Here is a 21,250-nt window from a genome sequence, read left to right on the forward strand (position 1 = left end):
AAGAGTAGCAGACCTAGCTTTGGGAACATACTTACCAATTATTTAAGATAAATAGAATTTATTTTAAGAGGGACAGTAGTAATAGGGGAGGCCCCATAGGATACAGCATTCATGCTTGGAAGGAAGCCAGAGATCCAAAGGCAAAGGTGAGGGAGAGGGAGGAGGATAGAAAGGGCTAAGGCCCTCAGCAGTCTGCCATTCAGCTCTTTACTGCAATAGCCTTCTGTGGTCTTTTTGCCCCAAGTCTCTCTCTACTCCAATCCACCCTCCACTCAGCAGTCAAATATTTTCTTCAAAGCAGAGACATAACCCGACAACCTCAACTCCATCTCTTCTAGTGGCTTCTTGTTATTGCCTCTGATGACCTCCTAACTGCCAAATCAAGAGGCCTTTTCTCAATTCTGCTGTCAGCCTCTGACACTGTTAACTCCAAGATATTCTCTCCTTCCTGGTTTTTGTTTTTTTGTCTTTCTTTTTTTTTTTTTTTTTTTTTGCTAAACTGTTCCTCTTTTTTGTTCTTCATCCTTGTCATACCCCATCCCTTCCCGCTTCTGCAGTTCCCTGATGCTCCACATCTGTCCTTTCAAGTCCGACAGGTACCCCCCTAAGACAGGTGCCCATTACCTTTCAGTTGGATCTTCTATGGCAGGGGTTCTCAAACTACGGCCTGTGGGCCAGATGAGGAAGTTTGTGCTGCCGGGTTATGGCAAATGGACTGAGGGGCGGAGACAGAGTGTGAGCTTTTGTTTTTACTATAGTCCGGCCCTCCAAAGTCTGAGGGACAGGGAACTGGCCCCTATTTAAAAGACCACTGTAAGGTCTTCCTATCCCAAGCCTCTCCTCCTGGAATGCATGCTCTACTTGCAGCCAGAGTTATCTCCCCTTAAGCATGTCATTCCCTCTGCCCCAACTCATCCCTTCCCGGGGACTCCTGGTTGCCTCCAGTGTTGAGGTTCAAGGGAGATCTCCAAAGAATCTGCAGCCTTGAATCTATTTCCAAGGCAAGGGGCAAAATTTGTTATAATTATAACTCCAACTGAAGTAGACTAAGTTCCAAAAGGTTTTAGCAGGAACAAGAAAATAAATTTATAGGACAAAGTTGGAGAGATTAGAGCTTCAAGTTATTTGCTAATTTTACGGCTTAATGGGGGTGCATATTGGCTCAGGAACTTGATTATCACTTTTTATCGGACAGGAAACGAAGTTCGTAGTACTTCACTATTGTGGAGATTTTGGGACAGATTGTTAGAACAACCGCCCTCTCAGGTCTGGGGCCTCAGGATGACCGTTAAGTGTTCCCTAGAGGGGCAGCTAGGGGGCGCAGTGGATAGAGCACTAGCCCTGAATTCAGGAGGACCTCAGTTCAAATATGACCTCAGACACTTAACACTTCCTAGCTGTGTGACCCTGGGCAAGTCACTTAACCCCAGCCTCAGGAAAAAAAAAAAAGTATTCCCTAGAAGCTGGACCCCATCATTGGGACCCCACATGAAGCCCCGTGTTTGATGTCTAATGTCTTTCGGAACCCCGTCCTTCTTACTGGCTTTCTGTCTTTCCCGCCTCCCCACTTTCAGTTCAATTCAGTCACACTCAGGCCAAGATATTAAAAAAAATGTAAATAAGAGGGGAGACAGACCCTGCCCTCAAGGGGTGGGGGACTATGTGCCATAAATAAGCCGGAGAGGAAATGATGGCAGAGGGCTGCGGCTGTCTCCTGCGCAGGGCAGAGTCCTGGGAAAGCTCGGCCTGCGGGGGTTACACCCACCCTCGGACACTTCCCAGCGGTGAACGAGCCACTTCAGGATCCCTGACGAGAAACCCCCGGGCTGCACACGACCTGACAAGTGTACACGGGTGCAGGTCTCTATATAAAACTTCAGCCCGTTTCTCTCCAGTTTAAATGCCCCTAAATTGCAGCATTATCGCGAGACCGCGCTCCCGGCCAGCTAAAAGCGCCTTTGCCGCCGCGCCCGCAGGGGGAAGGGAGATTTTTGTGTTTTGGATACCAGGGGACAGACTCGTGGACAGACGGATCCGTCCGACTCGCTCCAGCCGAGGAGGTGGGGCGGAGACCTTGTGGGCTCTGCTCGCGCGCTTTCCCCGCCCAACAGCAGGGGGCGCCCCTCGCCCGAGCCGGTGACTAAGAAGCTTTTCCGAGTTCCGAGACCGCCCCTACACCGTACGTATGTCTAGGTAAAGGGCACGCCCCACCACATGGTGACCGTGACGTCACATAAGCCGACATCACCTCAGGTGGAGCTCGTGCAATCAGCATCGCGGCTGCCCGTCAGGCGGGCGACTCCACGGCTGCCTCCGAGAGATGTCTTTTACCGGCCAACTCCCCTCCCCCGCAAAAAGTAGTGCCTCGGGGAAGCCTCGCGGGGATCACTCCTCGCCCCTCCAGAAACATCAGCAAGTGAGCCCCTGCCCTTCCGACTCCAGAGCTTGGGGGCCTCCGCTTTCCCCTACCCCCTGGGCACCCTGACCTCCGCCACCGGCCGCGCAGGGAGACGCGCTCGGAGGGAGTGCTGAGTCCCGGGGGCGGCGCGGGGGCGGGCCCATGCGGAGCCCCGCCCCTCCCTATGTGACGTACCCGTAGCGCGAGGAGGGACCAGGGGGTGGGGCCGGGGACATCTAAGCAGGTGACAAGTCCCAGCCGCCGCCGAGTTGCGAGTCACCGCCCCCCACCCCGGTTGCCTCCGGTGCATCGGCCCATCGATCGGTCCGTCCGTGGTGGGCGGCTGCAGTTGCTCCAGCTGCGGCGGCGACGGGGATGGCGACCCCGGCCTCCAGGTCTCTCTCCTGGGCTGTAGCAGCGGCTACGGCGGGCTCGGCGGCGGCGGCGGCAGCGGGGATGGCGCTGCTAGGGATGCTGGAGGGAGCCGCCGGGGCGCTCACGTCTGGCGGGCGGCTGTCGGCCCTGCTAGCCGCCTGCGTGTGCACGCTCGCCCTGGCCTACCTGTTGCGCCGCGGGCTGGGCCGCCTGCAGCGCCCGGAGCCACCGGCCGGAAAAGCGGTAAGGACGCGCGCTCGCCGGGCCGGCCGGGGGAGGGGGGCAGGGGCAGGGCGTGGGGCCGCGCGGGGCTCCCCGGCCCTCCGGTGGTTCTCTTCTCGCCTTCAGCCCCTTGACCTTGGTCTCAGCGTCCGCCCGCCCGTCCTTTTGGGCTTGCGGTCCTCGGACGGGGCGGGGAGGAGGCACCGGCCAGCTGGAGGGACGAGCAAACTGGGGACCGGTGCAGTGGACTTTGGGCATTGATTGTGACCAATTCTGGTGGAGAGCTTCCTTTCGGGGTGCTCCGGGCTGCGCCCACGGTCCGCGGACTCGGCCCATCCCCATTTACGGGGCACTAGTGCTGGGGGGGGGGGAGCGCCTCTGTTGCGAGGGACGGCCTTCGGGGAGGGAGGGGAGGAGCGAGACTGAGCCGCTGAGAGGTGAGAGAGGTGGAGTCTGGGCCCGAGGGCTTGGAATGCCAGATAGCACCTGATTCTTTAATTTGGGTTTCTAGAATGGAGTGGGGCGGGGATGGGGGGGGGCGTCACCCCCTGTCCTGAGGCTGAGGCTGCTCCCGGCTTTGGAGAAGGGACTTGAGGAGGGAGAGACTGAGCACCCTAAGGGGCCTTGGGGTTGAGAAGGGTCACGTGCTCCAGGTGGGCTAAGGAAAGGAGCAGGCTTTTTTTCCCCCCATTGATCATTCCAAGCTTGATTTCTAGGGACTTTTGACGTTAACAGTCTCACTTGGTACTGCGGAAGGGTTATGTGTGGCTTCGTGTCAAAGGGGAATTCACATTAAAGGTTATGTTTATCTGCCTCCTTCCCTTTTCTGCTTTCTTGGCTCTTAATGTTCACTGATCTGGGTCCTTCCCAACCCTCTAGTTTTTAAGTCTTAGATCTTTCTTTAGCCGCCCTTCATTTGCTGGTATTCTGGAAACTGAAATCAAAGGTGTTCCAAGAAACTGGACAAGTGACCCCCACTCCTCTTTCTTCCTTGCTTCCTGATTGAAACTTTGTCCTAGATTTATAATGGTGATTTTTGCAGCGTCCTCAACTGTGCCCGGTATCTGCTCTTCCCTTCTGTGCTCTTATACTGGCTGTTCTGCAGCTTCTGGTGCTTTGCTAATCCTAAATTACTTCATTTGGAGGCCACCCTTTGTGGGATTTTAAGTTTTAGCAGTTACTTTTATTTCAATTTTTTGAAACTATTTGTTGTAAATGGGTCCAAAAATAAGTTTTGATTTTTTTTTTTCCTCTCTTTCAGAAATGTCCACCTTACATTTTCTCTCCTATTCCATTCCTTGGACATGCAATAGCATTTGGGAAAAGTCCTATTGAGTTTCTAGAAAATGCCTATGAGAAGGTGAGTCTCCTACTTGAGCCAAGCCTGTGGATCAGTAAAATTTAGATTCTTTCCTTAGGTTTCCCCTTATTCATCTTCCCAGGATTCTTGATAACCTGTGATAATCCCCATTTTCAGTGTCCAGTCTTTCACATCCTTTTTTTCTCCAGAGATACTCAGTTTCCTTCAGTGCCTCCCTGTGTACATCTAACCATTGAAACTATAGTGACCTCCCCTGACCTGATGGATGCTGGTCGTTTGGAAGCCCCTCCCTCTGGAAGTCATGCTGGGGGCTGGGCTTCTCAAGCTAATGTAGGGAGGAGGACAGTCTCAGATTGATTATTATAAGTGCCCAAATGGATGGATTAAGGGAATGGGGTCATGGAGGAGGCCTGGAACAGCAGTTGGGAAGATCTCTTTTCAAATCTTGATTCTTGATGACATTTCACTGTCCTTTAAAAGCCAGTCAGTCAAGCTTTAAGAAGATACAGAGAAAGGCAAAAGGTAGTTCCTGACCTTAAAGACCTCATGGTCTATTGGAGGGGAAAAAAACACAAAAAAGAAGCTGAAAAATGGGGGGTGAGGAAATGATGAAAACCTACAGCCGGCTGATTAATAAATGATGAGAGCGGCTGCTTTAGGTCTCTTCCTCAAATGGAAGATCAGCAAGTAGCTCTCCAGTCTCCCCCAACCATTCCCTTAAGGGAAGGGAAGGGTTTTTAGATTCCATTTTTTCTAGTTAGGTCACAGTTCCAACAGGCGTAAGTTGTAGAAAGGCAAAACATGGCACATTCTAGAGTAAATTTTCTCAGTTATTAGACCCATCTTTTGGACTAAGTTGCCTTAAGAAGTGGTGTGCTTACTATTACTGGGGAATCTGCATGTGGAAGCTGAGTATTGACATTAGAATTGCTGTAGAAGAACCTGTATTTCAAATAATGATTGGAGTAGATGACTTCTGAGATATTTTTTGATCCTATAATGTACAAAAGTTAATGATCATTTTATTTGTTTCCTTAATCACATATATACCTTCTTTCCCAGTATGGACCTGTGTTTAGTTTTACAATGGTGGGCAAGAAGTTTACATACCTCCTGGGCAGTGATGCTGCTGCCCTGCTCTTCAACAGCAAGAATGAAGACCTGAATGCAGAAGACGTGTACAGTCGTCTCACCACTCCAGTCTTTGGGAAAGGTGTTGCTTATGATGTGCCGAATCCAGTACGTGTTACTTTCTGGGATTAATGTTCAATGTTTTAAACCAGCATGCCAGTTAAAATCGTGACGCAACTAAATAATCATTGTCAAAACAGTTTGTTGTCTTTTAGGAATCTATCCTGGTTCTCCAGTAGAGAATTATCTTTTAACAGTTGCTACTGATAGTAGCCTTGAGTTAGAAGGGTTCAGGGAGCAGATGAGATACAATGTAAGGGAACAAAGAAGGGGGAAGGGAGCAGGATAACCATATAAATCAGTGCAAAATCTGGAAGATTTGGGGATTGGTAACTGAGTGCTGGGTTCAAGGGATAAGTGTTGAAGCATCGAATACTTGGAGAAGAGGCATTTAAGACAGAACAGCTTGAAGGCATTGGGTACAAAGTGATTCGGGAAGGGTACCATTTTTTAATTTTTATTTTTAGGGTTCTGGGTTGCCTGTTTTGCTATAGGTTTGTTTTAAGTCTTATTCTTATTCAGAAGATAGTTTTCTGTGATAGATGTGTTTAGTAGATTTTCTATAGTAAAAGTGATTTTCTTTGGTCTTATAATATTTAATTCATTTTTTTGAAGGTATTCTTGGAACAAAAGAAAATGTTAAAAACCGGCCTTAATATAGCCCATTTTAAACAACATGTTTCAATAATCGAAAAAGAAACAAAGGAATACTTTGAAAACTGGGGAGAAAGTGGAGAAAAAAGTAAGCAAGATTTTAATAATAAATCATATTACTGCTTAGATTTTGAATATTCTAAAATGGAAATTTTGTTTTTTAGGCAAGGGAAATATTTTTATATTGATATCTTAATCTCTTGATATGTTTTTCCTCCTCCTAGCTTCTTCCCTCCTCCCACCAATTCTTTAAAATAGGAATTTTGTTAGGTGTTTTTTTTTTTATTTTATTTTTAAAACTTTAAAATTTTAGAATTTATTTTTAAAAAGGAATTTGAATGGAATGGAAACAATTAGCATACATTTAAACATCTACTTGGATATGGCTAATGTAACAGAAATTAAAGTAACATGTTTACAACTTGTTTACCTCAGATACATGAATAAGGATAAATTAAAGTTTATGACTTAAAACCTGATAAAATTTGAATATAAAATTCATTTAGAAAGAGGTCTTTTCAAAAGAGGAAACTAATTTTAGTTTTCATATGAGGACAATTTTAAACTTTGAACATTCAAATTCAGCTTCAGAGTATATTATATACTGTAATAACATCATTGAGGAAAATAGAATCCACATCCATAGATTTAATATCTTTATTAACCCAAAAAATTACTTTACCTATGATGAAGGAAATATTTTCAAAATGAATTACTGTCAATTGCCATGAATTTCATTGCCAGATGATGCCGTGTCACTAGCACTTTTACTGACTGGATTGCAAAATATGTCCATGTCTTCAGCACTATTGGGGACCATTAGGTCTTCTTGCAATTAGGGTAAATAACCCTTTGCTTGTTTTTGTGTAAAAAAAGTTTTCATAATCTTTTTCCTTGTACTGCCAGATGTGTATTTCTCTTTTTTGTCCTCCAACAATTAAAATGCCAGAACATTCCCATTTGATCCTGTTTTGCTTTGGAATGGGAAGACCAGATAATCAACTTTAAGTAGCCATCTCTCAAATGATAAGATTTGTATTTTGACAATAATGCATGTAGCCCTTAGTTAACTTGCTCTATGTGGCTGAGAAGCCTTTTGTTACAAGCTTTATTTTTCTGGTGCTCATTTGTGCCTCATTTAGATAGTTGTGGATGTCAGATAAGGGAGCTGTTGATGTCTTAGAGAAGTGATTTTGAGTGCTCATCTTTCCTTAACTGAGGGCCTTTTCCTATTTTCTTCATTTCCTGTATGTGAGTCATCTATCACTCAGTGGTCCATGCCCACTGATGGAACCACTAGAGTCTTTTGAACTTCATAGAACCTTTTGGGGCTTATGCCCTGCTGGCCCAGCCTTGAGAAGCTGGGCCTCCTCTGCACCAGTGAGATCCCAGCATTTTTCACAAAAACCAAACAATGATCACCTTCATTTCTGAATGTTTTTTGTAATGGAAAGGGCAGGCTCAGGTTCAGAGCCTGGTGGGGGACAGCTCAGTAGCCTCCAAGGGTGGGCTACTTGAGAGTGCCTCAAAATGGACTTTTTGTCTCTTCCTCAGATTTGTTTGAAGCCCTTTCTGAGCTTATTATTCTCACGGCTAGCCACTGCTTACATGGAAAAGAAATCAGAAGCCAACTGAATGAAAAAGTGGCCCAGCTGTATGCAGACCTGGATGGAGGCTTTAGCCATGCTGCCTGGCTCCTGCCCGGGTGGCTGCCTTTGCCCAGCTTCAGGTACTTAGTACTCTCCCTGGTCATCTAACTTGGAGTCTGTGTGGTGCTTTGTGTCTGCTTTATGTCGGGACTGGTGATCATTGGCAGAGGGAACTCTCCCACTGAGCTATTTCCTCAAGTGATGGAGAGAGGAGCAGCATCTCTAGCTTTGTTTGAAAGTGCGTGGGACACCGAGAAGGGACTTCCTAGGGTGACAGCTAGGATATGTGGGGCATTCCTGACCCCTTGGCCACACTGCCTCTCCTCTGATGCCACTTACTGTAATATTGGAAATTTTTAAGAAAAACTGACAAATGATTTAAAAAAAATTTAGGGGATACTTACTTCCAATATGAAACTATTATCACGGAGCTTCTTTAAATATTGAGTTCATTTAAAAGAGTGTTTTATTAGGCAGCTTAGTGCTGGACTTGGACCCAGGAAGATCTGAATTCAGAACTGGCTTTAGACATTCAATATGTGGTTCAGTTCAATTAACTTTTTCCTCAGTGGCCTTATCTGGAAAGGGGGTAAAAATAAACACTACCTTCCAGAATTGTTGTGAGGCTAAAATGAAATTTGCAAAGAGCTTTGCAAACTTTAAAGTGTTATATAAATGCTCTTTTTATTTTGGCTGTCTATTGCAATTGCCTTGTGACTATCTGCGTCTCTTTTCTTTTTTTGTATGTTCTTAGTTGATGACTGCAGCTGCTATGGGTTTAATTATTACTCTGGATTTAACTCCTGGGCTCTGCACATCCAGCTCTGGTCTCTCCCTTGAGTTCTCATACCTCATTACCAATCCCCTGTTAATTCAAATTGGATGTGTCCCTTAGACATTTCAAGCTCATTTTAAAAATTACTTTCCTAAATTGCCATATTTTTGTTGTATAGCCCTCCTACTTTGTGGTCACCCAAGTTAGTAACCTTGGCATTATTCTTGATTTTTCACTCTTCTTCCCATACATCTTTTCAATGACCAAATCTGGTAGTTTCTTACTTTAAAACAAATTTGGATGTTTATCCTTTATTCACCCAGACACTGTCTTCTTTTTAGCTCCTGTCACCTCTTACCTGGACTGCTTCTGTAGCCACTCCTTTGTTCTCCCCGTTCCAGTGCCCACCAAATACTGTGAGAGTTATCCTGTCCTCTCCTACCTCACCCTCTCTCCCAAACTTGAGTGCTTCCCATTGCCTCTGAAATAAAGTAAAAAACGTCCTTCCCCATTTGGCTCCAGCCAGCCTGCCTCTGCTCTCCTTGGGGGGAGTACTCTGTGGCTTGATCAGGCTGGCCGTGCTGATCCCTGAATGTGCTCTATGGTTGTAGTCTCTGGGACTCCCTCCTCACCTCCTCCCCTTCCCTAAATCCCTTGTTTCCTTACAGATTTGTCTCAAAGCTCCTCTCCAGGATGCTTTTCCTAACTGTCCTCCCTGCTAAAATTACTTGATCATTCTCTGTCTTTCTCATTTATTTGTAAAAGTAGTGGCAATAATAAGGTAAATAGCCAATGTACTTGGACATAATACTTTAATGTTTACATAGCTAATGTGACTTTCAACCATCCTGTGAGGAGTTGGGGGCTCTTATTCCCATTTTACAGATGAGGAAACTGAGGCAGACAGGTGAAGGGGCTTTGTTAGGACCACCCAGCTAGTCCAGCTCCGTTTGAACCATTGTGCTTCCATATTGGATGGACTGTGACCTCTGGACTGTTTGCTTTCTGGTGGTGTATCCCTTGTGTCTGAAAGACAGTAGTTTCTTATCAAGTGCTTCAAGATTGATAGAAAAGCAACGTATTCTCCAAAATACTGGGAATGGCTTTTTGTGACTAAAGTCATTGACTTTTTCCTTATATCCCATCATTGATAGTGATTTCTGTTTTTCCTTTGATACATCTCTTTGTAATATCTCATTGCTTTCATCCTACTGCTCCTATTGCCTTATACCCAGATTTAATTAATTAATCCTAATTAATTGGCTCCCCAGCCTGTAAGTTTCCTCCAAATTAATTTTTTTGGATTGTATCATAAGACCATTGATTTAGATTTAGAAGGGAACCTTTTAAAGGTTCTTTTAGTTGAGGCTATTAATTTTACAGGTAAGGAAACTGAGGCACAGGCCTAAGGCTACCTGAGTACCTTGTGGCATAATGGGCATTTGAACATCAGTTGACAAGAGTATCAAATCTCCAGTGATGTTCTCCCTGTTGTTTTGAAGCTGGATAAGATCTGCTTTATTATTCTCTTACTCAAAACCATCTCTAATCTGATGACGTTATATTCTAATAGCATGTCTCATTGCCCTACTCGAACCTCCTGCTCCACTTAGATCAATATCTTGAACATCATCTTACTTGTTTTGATTTCACAGTTCCCCCTGCTCTGAAGTGTCTTTACTTAATGCCTAACTTATTTAAATCCTAACTTTTGGGAAAAAAAGCCCAGCTCCAATTCCACCTACTTTCATGAAGCCTTCCTTAACTACTGTAGCTAGTTTGTTTGTACTTGTTTTGTTCCATTTGTTTAGCAGTGATACACTTTGACATTTCTTCATCTTTAGCTTCTAATGTGAGTTAGCAATTAAAATAAAGCTAAACTTTATATCCCAGACATATAGTTTTATCAGTTCTTTGAGGGTAGAAACTGTACTTAAAAGTTGTACAGTGTTTGGAGTGGAGTGAGTGCTGAGCTGTGGAGAAAAAAAATTGGGCTTTGTCTTACTTAGCAATTCCTTTGGGGGAGGTGGAAGAGAACCATTCTGATTCTGTAGGTAGGGAAATTGGGGAGAAGAAAAGGGACTGTAATGAGCAGGACACAGGAGAAAGCAGAAGCAAATCTGTTAGAACTGGAATCACACTGCCTCCTTATTAAATAAGCAATTACTTAAAAATTCTAAAGTTCTGTTTTTTTTTAAAAGACCATTCTGCTTTCATTTATATTAGAAGATTTTCAAGGGAGGGATCAGGATAAGAATGGCTGCCTAATAAATAAATAAATGTCACTATAACTTAGTAGATTAGATTTGTTTAGAATGAGTGCACCCCCACCCTAAGCTGGAATTTTGTCAATATGCAAGAATTGAAAAGCCTTGAAACTATTTAATTTGTAATTATTTATACATTTTTGCATAATTTATAATTTCTGAATTATAGACGCCGGGACCAAGCACATCAAGCAATCAAAAACATTTTCTATAAGGCGATCCAAAAACGGAGGAAGTCAGAAGAAAAAAGTGATGATATTCTCCAAACTTTACTAGAGTCTACTTATAAGTAAGTAAAAACTGTTTAGAAGTAGACATAATAAAATTACTTAATAATTTTGCTTAATACTTTATCTTTGCCCTCTGGCAATAATTTGTTTTTCGCACTGATTTGTGGGCATTTAAATTGAATTAACATTATTTTATCTAAAATATCTAAAGATCATTGTGAAAAATAAGGAACTGAATAGTCGAAAAAAAGAGGTGGTTTTTTTTTGTTTTTGTGTGTTTTTTTTTTTTTTTTGGTTTTTTTTTTTTTTTTTTGCAAATACACTTCCAATGGTTAAATAAGCTTGTCTGTCCTTAACCTTTCTACTGTTTTCTTCAAGAAAATGTGAACTTTAATTTGTGATATTAAAGAATTTAAGTCTCTTGAGTACTCCATTTACTTTTACATTTCATTGACATTTTGAGGTGTATGTGTGACTGTTTTAAGTGCTAAAGTTGTTTGTCTGGTTGACTTCTTTAGGGATGGGCGACCTCTGACAGATGATGAAATTGCAGGGATGCTGATTGGCCTTCTGTTAGCAGGGCAGCACACGTCCTCAACCACAAGTGCTTGGATGGGCTTCTTTTTGGCCAGAGACAAAGCACTACAGGAAAAATGTTTCTTAGAACAGCAGAGTGTCTGTGGAGAAGATTTGCCTCCTTTAAATTATGATCAGGTTTGCTTGGCTTTTGGTTTCAAATAAGAATTCTAAGTAGGGTCCCAAAGGGTGATTTTGGAGGTGTGTATGGTTAGGTATTAGATTTGAGACTTTTCTTGTTGTGGCACTTTTGCATATTGATTAAACTTACTTAACTGCCTTATTTCTAGTGGCCTGCTACCTCTCTCAAAATTAAGTCACAAAGAGGGAGTTTGTGCCATTGAAATGCCACCTTTTGAAGTTGGCTATAGACTGCTTTTGCTTCTTAGTGTCCATTTTTACCTGAGAACTGAATATGAAAGTAAAGGAAATCTGCAGTGTAGCCAAGCTGTTGTGAAGAACACCATCATGTAGATGCCTTTTGAGGTCCCATGTCTTGAGATTCCATGGTCGATGTTCAGTGATAAGCCTTCCTCCGAATGACCGCGTCTATCTACTTCCCTTTGCCTCTGCTTCAACTTGTGAAGTTGAGTCCCCTTGCTGTTGGTGTGGTTTGTGTATGTGCCTCTGCGTTCCTAGGATCCTCAGAGATCTCTGGTCTCTTGTTGGGAGCAGGTGCCGACCATGGGAGCTGAAAGGAGGGGGCAAGACAGACCTCAGAGCTGCTCTGACTTGGACAAGAGTAGCGGATTGGGTGATTTACTCAGGTTAGGAAGGAGGTGACAAAAGCAGGCTTCTAGCATTGGGCTCCCATTCTCCTGTCCCCAGAGCTCATTGGCCAGTCAGTGGTTTTCTGCATGGCGTGACCTGACTGGCCGTGTCCACATAGAGCTGCCGCCCTTTTTCTCTTCTTCCTCTTGGCAGCAGGAGGGGTTTGTGAGTTTTGGTGGTTGAAATGCCACTGAGGATAATGAAGATAACGTACAACGTACTAGTCAAGTAGTACAAGTCAGCGTTTTATATTGTTTGATTTGTGGAGTGTGACTTGTGAGTGTTGTTCTTCCTAAAGCCGCTCACAGATTTTTCTCTTTTAGCTTAAAGATCTCCAAGTGCTGGATCGCTGTTTGAAAGAAACTTTAAGACTTCGACCTCCTATAATGACTATGATGAGATTGGCCAAAACCCCCCAGGTGAGTGTTTCTGGTGAACTGCAGATTTTAAAACAAGCCCTTAGATAGGATTTTCTGTGTAGGGTTGGCAGGGACTTCAGTCCTTCTAGTCAGGCCTTCTAGTCAGTCCTTCTAGTCCAACTCCCTCATTTTACAGATGAAAAATCTGAGGTCCAGAAAGGTGAAGAAACTTGACCATGTTACACAGGGAGAATCAGCTTCAGTTAACAAGCATTTATGAAGGGCCTGCTGTGGGCCAGGCACTGTGCTAAGTGCTGAAGATGTAAAGAAAGGCAAAATCCCCACCTTGGAGTTCACAATCTGATGGGGAAGATGACATGCAAACAGTTACAGACAATGAATTTATCAACAGAGCTTAAGACACTGAGCTTAAGGAGGACTGGAAAGGGTTTTCTGCAGAAGGGAGTGCTTTCACTGAGACAGGACCTGAGATTTGAATTCAGGTCAAGTGTTACAGGCCAGAACTTGAAACAAGGTGTACTAAGTGGAATTGAGGAGACAATGGTTACATCTAGTTTAGCATTGATTTAATCCTACAATGATTGTAGGATTACAATGATTGATTACAATGATAAAATGATTGGTTTATACTTAGTGTGGAGCATATAAGATAGGAGCCTTAGAGAGGATTGACATACTGAGAGAAGGCAAAAGACTGGCAGCAGGAGCTTAAGCTCTCAGAACCAAGGGAAGAAATTCAATTCGATCTTATTGGAGGCTGGCCTGGACTACTGTACTTCCCCCACTAAGACCAAGACCAGACTGAAAGGCTTTCAGAGAGCTGCCCATCCCCAGGAAGGAGATAATAAAGGATCTAGACCAGGGGATTCTCAAACTATGGCCTGTGGGCCAGATGCGGAGCTGAGGAAGCTTATGCAGTCCGCCAGATTATGGCAAATGGGCTGAGTGGTGGACACAAGAGTGTGAGGTTTTGTTTTTACTATAGTCCAGCCCTCCAACAGTCTGAGGGACAGTGAACTGGCCCCTATTTAAAAAGTTTGAGGACCACTGATCTAGACTACAAGAAAACTAGCCGGGCCCTAGCCAGGCCCCAGGAAAGGAGACAAGACTTTGAAAGAGACAGTAAACTATTTGGACTTTTAACACCTGGCTGCACTTGTGATGATTACCCTACTGAAGTTTCGAAGGCTGCTCCTAGAGACTCCAAAAAAACCCAACAAGAGAACATTACATTTTGGCAAGAACATTATACGCAAGAGCTAAATTCATTCACGAGACTGCACTGCCTTCTTCCTGCATGCAGGACACTGCTATTCTTGAAAACATGAGCCCAAAATGAAAACCTAACAGTGTTTTCTTAGTAATTATCATTCAGAGAAAATTTATCATTTCATCATGTAAGTTTATGATAAAATAATGTTTTTGCTAGATTTTTTTTAAAAATGATGTATTATTGTATATTGATGCTCACTTATTTTATGGGGTTGGTTCATTTAAATTCAATGAATCTGGAATATATTTTGAGTTGCCTAAAGAAAAATGTATTGTGTTCCCTTAACTTGTAGATTGTAGCAGGCTATACAATTCCTCCAGGTCATCAGGTGTGTGTCTCTCCTACTATTAATCATAGACTTAAAGACTTTTGGATAGAACGCTTGGACTTCAATCCTGATCGATACTTACAGGATAACCCCGCATCCGGTGAGAAGTTTGCCTATGTGCCATTTGGAGCTGGTAAGACATTTATTTGTGTGTATTTTTATTTTGTTAAACACTTTGTTTAGTGTATTGAAACTTTGTGCCTAGTATCCCTTTCCCTTCTCTTCCCAGAGAGCCATCCCATGTAAAAAATAGTGTTGTTTAGAGAGGAAATCAAGTGATTGATACATTGAGAGAGTCTGAAAACACGTGAACCTCTTAACTTGTACAAAGGAGTAGGTTGTGGTATCACCCCATCTCTTTGAGACCTGCTTTCATCTTAATTTTGTTGTATTGTCTGCTGTCACTTTTTCCATTTATGTTGCTGTTAATATTTTGTGCAGACTGTTTTCACATCCGTTCATAGAGATCTTTCCTTGCTGCATTATTATGGTGAACTGTACTATTCCATTACATTCGTGCACTCATCTGTTTAGCCATTCCTCAATGGAGGATCTACTACTTTGTTTTCAGTTCTGCTATGAGTATTTTAGAATATATGAGGACTTTTTCATGCTGGTAGCTTCCTTAGGATTTAAGCAGCTCAGCATTGGATTCCCTGACCTAAAGGATACAGTTTAGTCACCTCATTTGCATAATTTCAAATGCTTTCCAAAATGATTGCACCATTTCATAGCTCCACCAGTAATGTATTAATGTGACTATCCTTCCATAACTTCTCTAGCATTAACTGTTGTCGTTTTTTCCAATTTGCAGAGAGTGAAGTAAAATCTTTTTTAAGTGCTTTTTTTTTGACAGTACATGTGCATGAGCAATTTTTTTTTTATAACATTATCCCTTGTATTCATTTTTCCAAATTTTCCTCTCCCTCCCCTAGATAACAGGCAATTCTATACATATTAAATGTGTTACAGTATAACCTAAGATACAATAGATGTGTGTAAATCCAATTTTCTTGTTGCACGTTAAGAATTGGATTCTGTCCATATAAGTAACCTGGGTAGATAGACAGCAGTGTTTACAGTTTACATTCAATTCCCAGTGTTCCTTCTCTGGGTGTAGCTGTTTCTGTCCATCATCGGTCAATTGGAAGTGAGTTGGATCTTCTTTATGTTGAAGATATCCACTTCCATTAGAATACATGTTCATACAGTATTGTTGTTGAAGGTGTATAGTGATCTTCTGATTCTGCTCATCTGATTCACTCAGCATCAGTTGATGTAAGTCTCTCCAAGCCTCTCTGTATTCCTCCTGCTGGTCATTTCTTACAGAGCAATAATATTCCATAACCTTCATATACCATAATTTACCCAACCATTCTCCAATTGATGGACATCCATTCATCTTCCAGTTTCTAGCCACTATGAAAAGGGCTGCCGCAAACATTTTGGCACATACAGGTCTCTTTCCCCTCTTTAGTATTTCTTTGAGATATAAGCCCAATAGCAGCAATGCTGGATCAAAGGGTATGCACAGTTTGATAACTTCTTGGGCATAATTCCAGATTTCTCTCCAGAATGGCTGGATTCTTTCACAACTCCACCAATAATGTATCAGTGTCCCAGTTTTCCCACATCCCCTCCAACATTCATCATTATTTGTTCCTGTCATCTTAGCCAATCTGACAGGTGTATAGTGGTATCTCAGAGTTGTCTTAATTTGCATTTCTCTGATCAATAGTGATTTGGAACACTTTCATATGAGTGGAAATAGTTTCAATTTCATCATCTGAAAATTGTCTGTTCATATCCTTTGACCATGAAGTGAAATCTCAAAGTGGTTTAAATCTGTATTTCTCTATTAGTGACTTAGAGTATTGTTTTCATGTAATTGTGAATACTTTGCAATTTTTTTAAAAGAAGTGTTTATTCGTATCCTTTGACCATTCATTCTTATACTTATTAATTGTTCATGTGGCTGGATACCAAACCCTTCTCAGAGAATTTGATACAAAGATCTTTTCCCCATTCAATTACTTCCTCTCTTAATTTAGATCCTAAAATTAATATTGTCTGTGCAGGTTTTCATTTTTAACTAATCAAATTTTTCTCTCTTGTAACTTTCTTTGTTTGCTCTTACATCTTATGCCTATGAGAGATGCCTGATATGTTTTTTTTCTGTATGACCTATAATATTAAGGTAACATCCATTTAGAATGTGTTGTGAAATGTATTGAGGTGTTGGTCTAAACCTAGTTTCTGCCAGATTGCTTTCCTCATTTCTTAGTGGTTTTTTCCCCACATAAACAATTTTTCTATAGTTTTCCACTTAAACACTATGAATCTAGCTTTGTATTCTTTGACCAATACCAGATGGTTATACTGACATTTCTGCTTTATAATATAGCTTGAGGTTAAGAAGTGCTCTTCCTTTCTTTACATCATTTCCCTTAATAATTTTACATCTTATTTTTCCAAGTAAATTTTTTCTTGGTTATGTGTTGCTTTTCATCTTTTTTGCACATTAAAAATTGGAGCTCCTTCGAATGATTGTGCTGTTTTTAATTTCAAGGATAGTCCAAATTTTGTTTCTGAAATACCCCTTATCTACTTTGAGTGATATTATTGTTTCGCTCTATTGACTGGGATCTCTGAAATATTTTCAATATTTGGTGAAAGTTTACCTGGAATATGCCAAATTCTGTCATGAAGCATCATAACTTGAATTATGAATTGAGTTGTCTTGGACAGTTCTATCCTGCTGGACCTGTTAGTTTGGTCTTATCATTGATCAGAAATTTCTTCTCAAGTGCTCTTTTTTTTTACCCCTGAGGCTGGGGTTAAATGACTTGCCCAGGGTCACACAGCTAGAAAATGTTAAGTGTCTGGGATCAGATTTAAACTTGGGTCCTCCTGAGTTCAAGGCTGGTGCTCTAGGTGAAAAGTTTAGCTCTAGGTGGCTCTGTGCCACCTAGCTGCCCCCATCAAGTGCTCTTTTTTTGATTAGGAATTTTGTATATAATTTCCATTTTACAACTTGATGTAATTAATATTTCTACTTAAACATAATCTCTTATCTGTGTTCAATCCAATTCACTTAGTTGAACATTACCAATTAATTGTAGATAAGCTGTTAGGAAGTTGTTTTTCTGATCTTGCTATTGATTTTCTGTATAAAAAGTGGTTTTAAAAATAATTGATTTTAAAATGAAAAAGCATTTATTGAATTCATTCCTACTAAATCCGAAGTTCTGTGCTCAGCAATGGGGATAACAACTAGAGAAAAGACAGTTGATGGTCAAGTTCACATTTGGGTGGGGAGGGAAAAATATTTTTATTTGTTAAATATTTCCCAATTATGTAAAAAAAATTTTTTAAACAACAATTAAAAAATTTTTTTGATTTCTAAATTTTGTTCCCACCAAAGCAGTTTGAGAGTGATAAGTGAGGTCAAGACTTTGTATTTATTTTCTTTGCCCAGTGTTATTTCTTTTTAAATCAGATTTTGTGTTGCAAAGATCATAATAGCCCTAGAAGGGTAGGTATTGCATGTCCATTATGTTACAGATGGGGAAGCTGAGGTGAACACAGGCTAATTAATTGATTTGTGCAGAGCCACACAGCTTAGCTTGTAAGTGTCTGAGGCCTAATATGGTCTTGTTAAGGATTTTGTCTAGGTGAAGGGACAGGTCAATTCTCCAAGAGCCACCACAGCTGTGAATCATAGCATCTGAAGGAGTTTCAGAGCAGCCTTTGCTGATGCCAGTGTTGCTTGTGGATCAGGAATGAAATAAATTGGAGGGGAAGAGAGAGAATGCAACTGCCTCTCAGTCTCCCTTTGCATCATCATCATCCTCACTGAAGAGAACCATTCTATAGGTCTTGAGTTAGACTTCCAGCAGCCACTGGCAGGTGGCTCCTGTAGCACAACATGGCCTTAAGTCTTCCTGCCTCCAAGTCCACCATGGATGCAAAAGACAGTCTGTCACAGTTAAAAGTGGACTTTTAATATCAAGAAACTTTAGAAAAGACATGGCACAAGAGAGGGAACAGCAGCCTCTTATGGCCTACCATGGCTGTCCCCAGAGCTCCCTAAGAAAAAAGGTGCTACGCGTCTCTTTCCTCTCTCTGCCTGTCTGACTCATTCATGTACTGTCCAGCCACTTCAGGCTTTGCAGGTGGGCTGCTAGGCCTAGGATGCAATCCCTGTGGAAGCAGTGAGATATTACCTGGCAAATTGGATAGGCTTTTTTCATTCTTCCTCAACTACCACTAGCTTTCCATGCTGTTTGCCTTCTATTGGCTGTTGGGACACTTTTGTCTCAACTTTCTTTCCTGACTATTCTTTGCACATTATTCCTCACTGGTTCCCTAATCAAGGGTATCTTCTGAGGCTCCATCCTAGGCTCTTTAAGACTCCCTTTGCTCCTAAGCCCGGCCAATACTGATTGACTAATGTTACTGGTTGCAGCTTCAGTGGAGCACCTTCTCAAACAGTTCTCTAGGTTGTGACTTAACTTCTCACCACTTGTGACCCTGTGATAGTTGTCCACCCCAACTTCAACTCTGCTTGCATTTTCCAGTATACTCTGGAAATTTCATTCCATGGCTAAAAGGCTTAACTTTCGAATTTGAACCTATGATTCTTTCTTATGCTCACTCTAACTTCTAGCACTCAAGGTAAGCTCTGGTTTCCCTAAATGTCATGCTGATTGTGGGCAGGCAGCTTCTCCAAGCCTCTGCCTACTACTTTGAGTAGCGGGATACTTGCCTCCAAAGTCTCGGCTTCAAGTATATTCCACTGCTGCTACTCCTCGCCACTAAGTTTCATAGCCTCAGTCATCTGAGTCGGGTCACCTCTGATGTTTCTCATCTTTAGCTCACATCATGAAAGCGGTTATGTGGTCCAGCCCTGATCTGTTCTTTACTCATGAAGAAGTAGAACCAAGGTCATGTGACTGACCTAAGGTCATCCAGGATTTCAGGCACCTGGTTCTCTGATTTTCTAACTCAATTCATGTTTATTATTGTTATCTTCTTTTCTTTTCTCTCAGCATATCTTTTGTTGGCTTGTGTACGTGCTCTTATTTTTTCAACATAAACTCCTTGAAGACAGTCTGTTTGATTGAAGTAACTTAACAAAAACTGACTAGAATGGTAATTTTAATAAGTAACATTTTTTTCTCTGAACTATTAAATATATATTCAAACCCTCATCTTGTTGCTTTCCTCTTGTAGGTCGGCATCGTTGCATTGGTGAAAACTTTGCATATGTTCAAATTAAGACAATTTGGTCCACTCTGCTTCGTTTATACGAATTTGATCTGGTGGATGGATATTTTCCTTCGGTGAATTATACAACCATGATCCACACCCCACATAACCCAATAATCAGATACAAACGAAGAACATCATGAATAAGTGAAACAGGAAAAACATGCTTGTGGTATTGTGAGCTACACAGCATTTGCACCAAATGAAGTTTACAAAATAACTAAAATGTACTGGGTTTTTTGGGTGCGCAATTTTAAAACTAATTTATGAATCCTTATGCTAAAATTGTTTACATGATTATAGTGCTCTTCTCATAGTTTACTTGCCATGTGTGTACATTACTGGAGTCAAGCTCATTGAAACATTCTAAAATTAGGCTGAGAAAGTTTATCTGTCCCTCTCAACAGAATTATTTTTAGGGACAGTTTTTTAAATATAAATTTTGAGAGATGGATATATATTTCGACTGGGAAGGAGGGAGTCTGCCCTGGATTTCACATAATGAATATGAAATCCATTCACATTTCAGGGATAAGTTTAGGTTTAGTCACTTGAATGACTAATTGATTTTAATGCCAACATCTAATTTTTAAAAACTTTGACTAGTTATATTAAATGTCTTCCTGCTGTAGTCACATTCAAGTTACATGTGGGAATGGGGTTTCTTCAAAATAACCAGTTTCCTACAAATTGTGTCAATAGAAAATCAGACAATTCCAACCAAGGTTAGAGAAACTTTTTTTTTTTTTTTTAAGGTTATCTGAATATAAAATACTATAAGGAAACTAAAATCTTTACTCTTAGATTAATACCTAAATTTTTTTTAACATTAATTTTTATACTTACCAATTACTCATGTATTGTATTGGATGATGATGGGACTCCTTACAGTCTTAAGAAGAAGCTGTATACTGTCAGGAACCTTTATGTACTTAGATGCTTCAGCAGAATTTTGGGAAGCTCCTCTTCTTATCCAAAAACAGATCTGTATTTCTGGGGGGGGAAAGGGTGCCAGAACTTTATTTGGTACCAAAGATTTGTTAAGTTAATATTTTGAATGGGACCTGTTTCTTATTAGACAGGAACTCCCACTCCCTAGTTCTGAAAATAGATGGAGATAAAGTTAAAGATAAGATAGAGAGCAGTTCAAATCCCAATCCTTGGGATTAAGCCTGATTATTCTTCATTTAATCAAATTACCTAAAATCCAAAAAATGTAGACATCTGTTTTGATTGATTTGAGGGTAAGAGGTAACTAATATCACACTGTAAAGATGGAATTGACACAGATTTGTGTATATGTTCTAATTTGAAACTTGTATATGTGTGTATGTGAGACTATACTGATACTGTGTATTTGAGTGCACAATTTGTTCTTACTAGGTAAGGCTGAAATATTCCCTCCTTAAAATATCATGTATGTTCCAGTAATGTTTTTAGTTAAAATAGTTTTCAGGACTCATGTTGAACTCATTAAATGTAATAAAAGTTTTCACATTAAAATAATTTTGGATAAAACAATGAGTTTATTCACAAAGTATTTTATTTATATTGGATGGGAAGCAGAGA

At 41.4% G+C, this 21,250-nt stretch overlaps 1 protein-coding gene across 1 annotated transcript; it reads left to right on the forward strand.

The window, feature by feature from the left end:
- The first annotated feature begins 458 nt into the window (after positions 1 to 458).
- CYP51A1 (cytochrome P450 family 51 subfamily A member 1) lies at positions 459 to 21,199 on the forward strand. The gene is made up of 10 exons (XM_074272264.1): positions 459 to 3,016; positions 4,257 to 4,355; positions 5,379 to 5,555; positions 6,123 to 6,249; positions 7,716 to 7,890; positions 11,022 to 11,141; positions 11,601 to 11,796; positions 12,753 to 12,848; positions 14,375 to 14,543; positions 19,646 to 21,199. The coding sequence occupies exons 1-10, from the start codon at positions 2,774 to 2,776 to the stop codon at positions 19,822 to 19,824; spliced, it is 1,581 nt and encodes a 526-aa protein (XP_074128365.1). The 5' UTR covers positions 459 to 2,773; the 3' UTR covers positions 19,825 to 21,199.
- The last annotated feature ends 51 nt before the right edge of the window (positions 21,200 to 21,250 follow it).

Source organism: Sminthopsis crassicaudata, chromosome 5, assembly GCF_048593235.1.
Source record: "Sminthopsis crassicaudata isolate SCR6 chromosome 5, ASM4859323v1, whole genome shotgun sequence".
NCBI lineage: Eukaryota > Metazoa > Chordata > Mammalia > Dasyuromorphia > Dasyuridae > Sminthopsis > Sminthopsis crassicaudata.

Excerpts from the sequence above, each read along its gene's own strand:
- CYP51A1 (XM_074272264.1), top strand. The coding sequence starts at position 2,774 with ATGGCGACCCCGGCCTCCAGGTCTCTCTCCTGGGCTGTAGCAGCGGCT. Across the intron at positions 6,250-7,715 it reads GGGAGAAAGTGGAGAAAAAA|ATTTGTTTGAAGCCCTTTCT; the intron begins GTAAGCAAGATT and ends TCTCTTCCTCAG. Across the intron at positions 7,891-11,021 it reads CTGCCTTTGCCCAGCTTCAG|ACGCCGGGACCAAGCACATC; the intron begins GTACTTAGTACT and ends TCTGAATTATAG.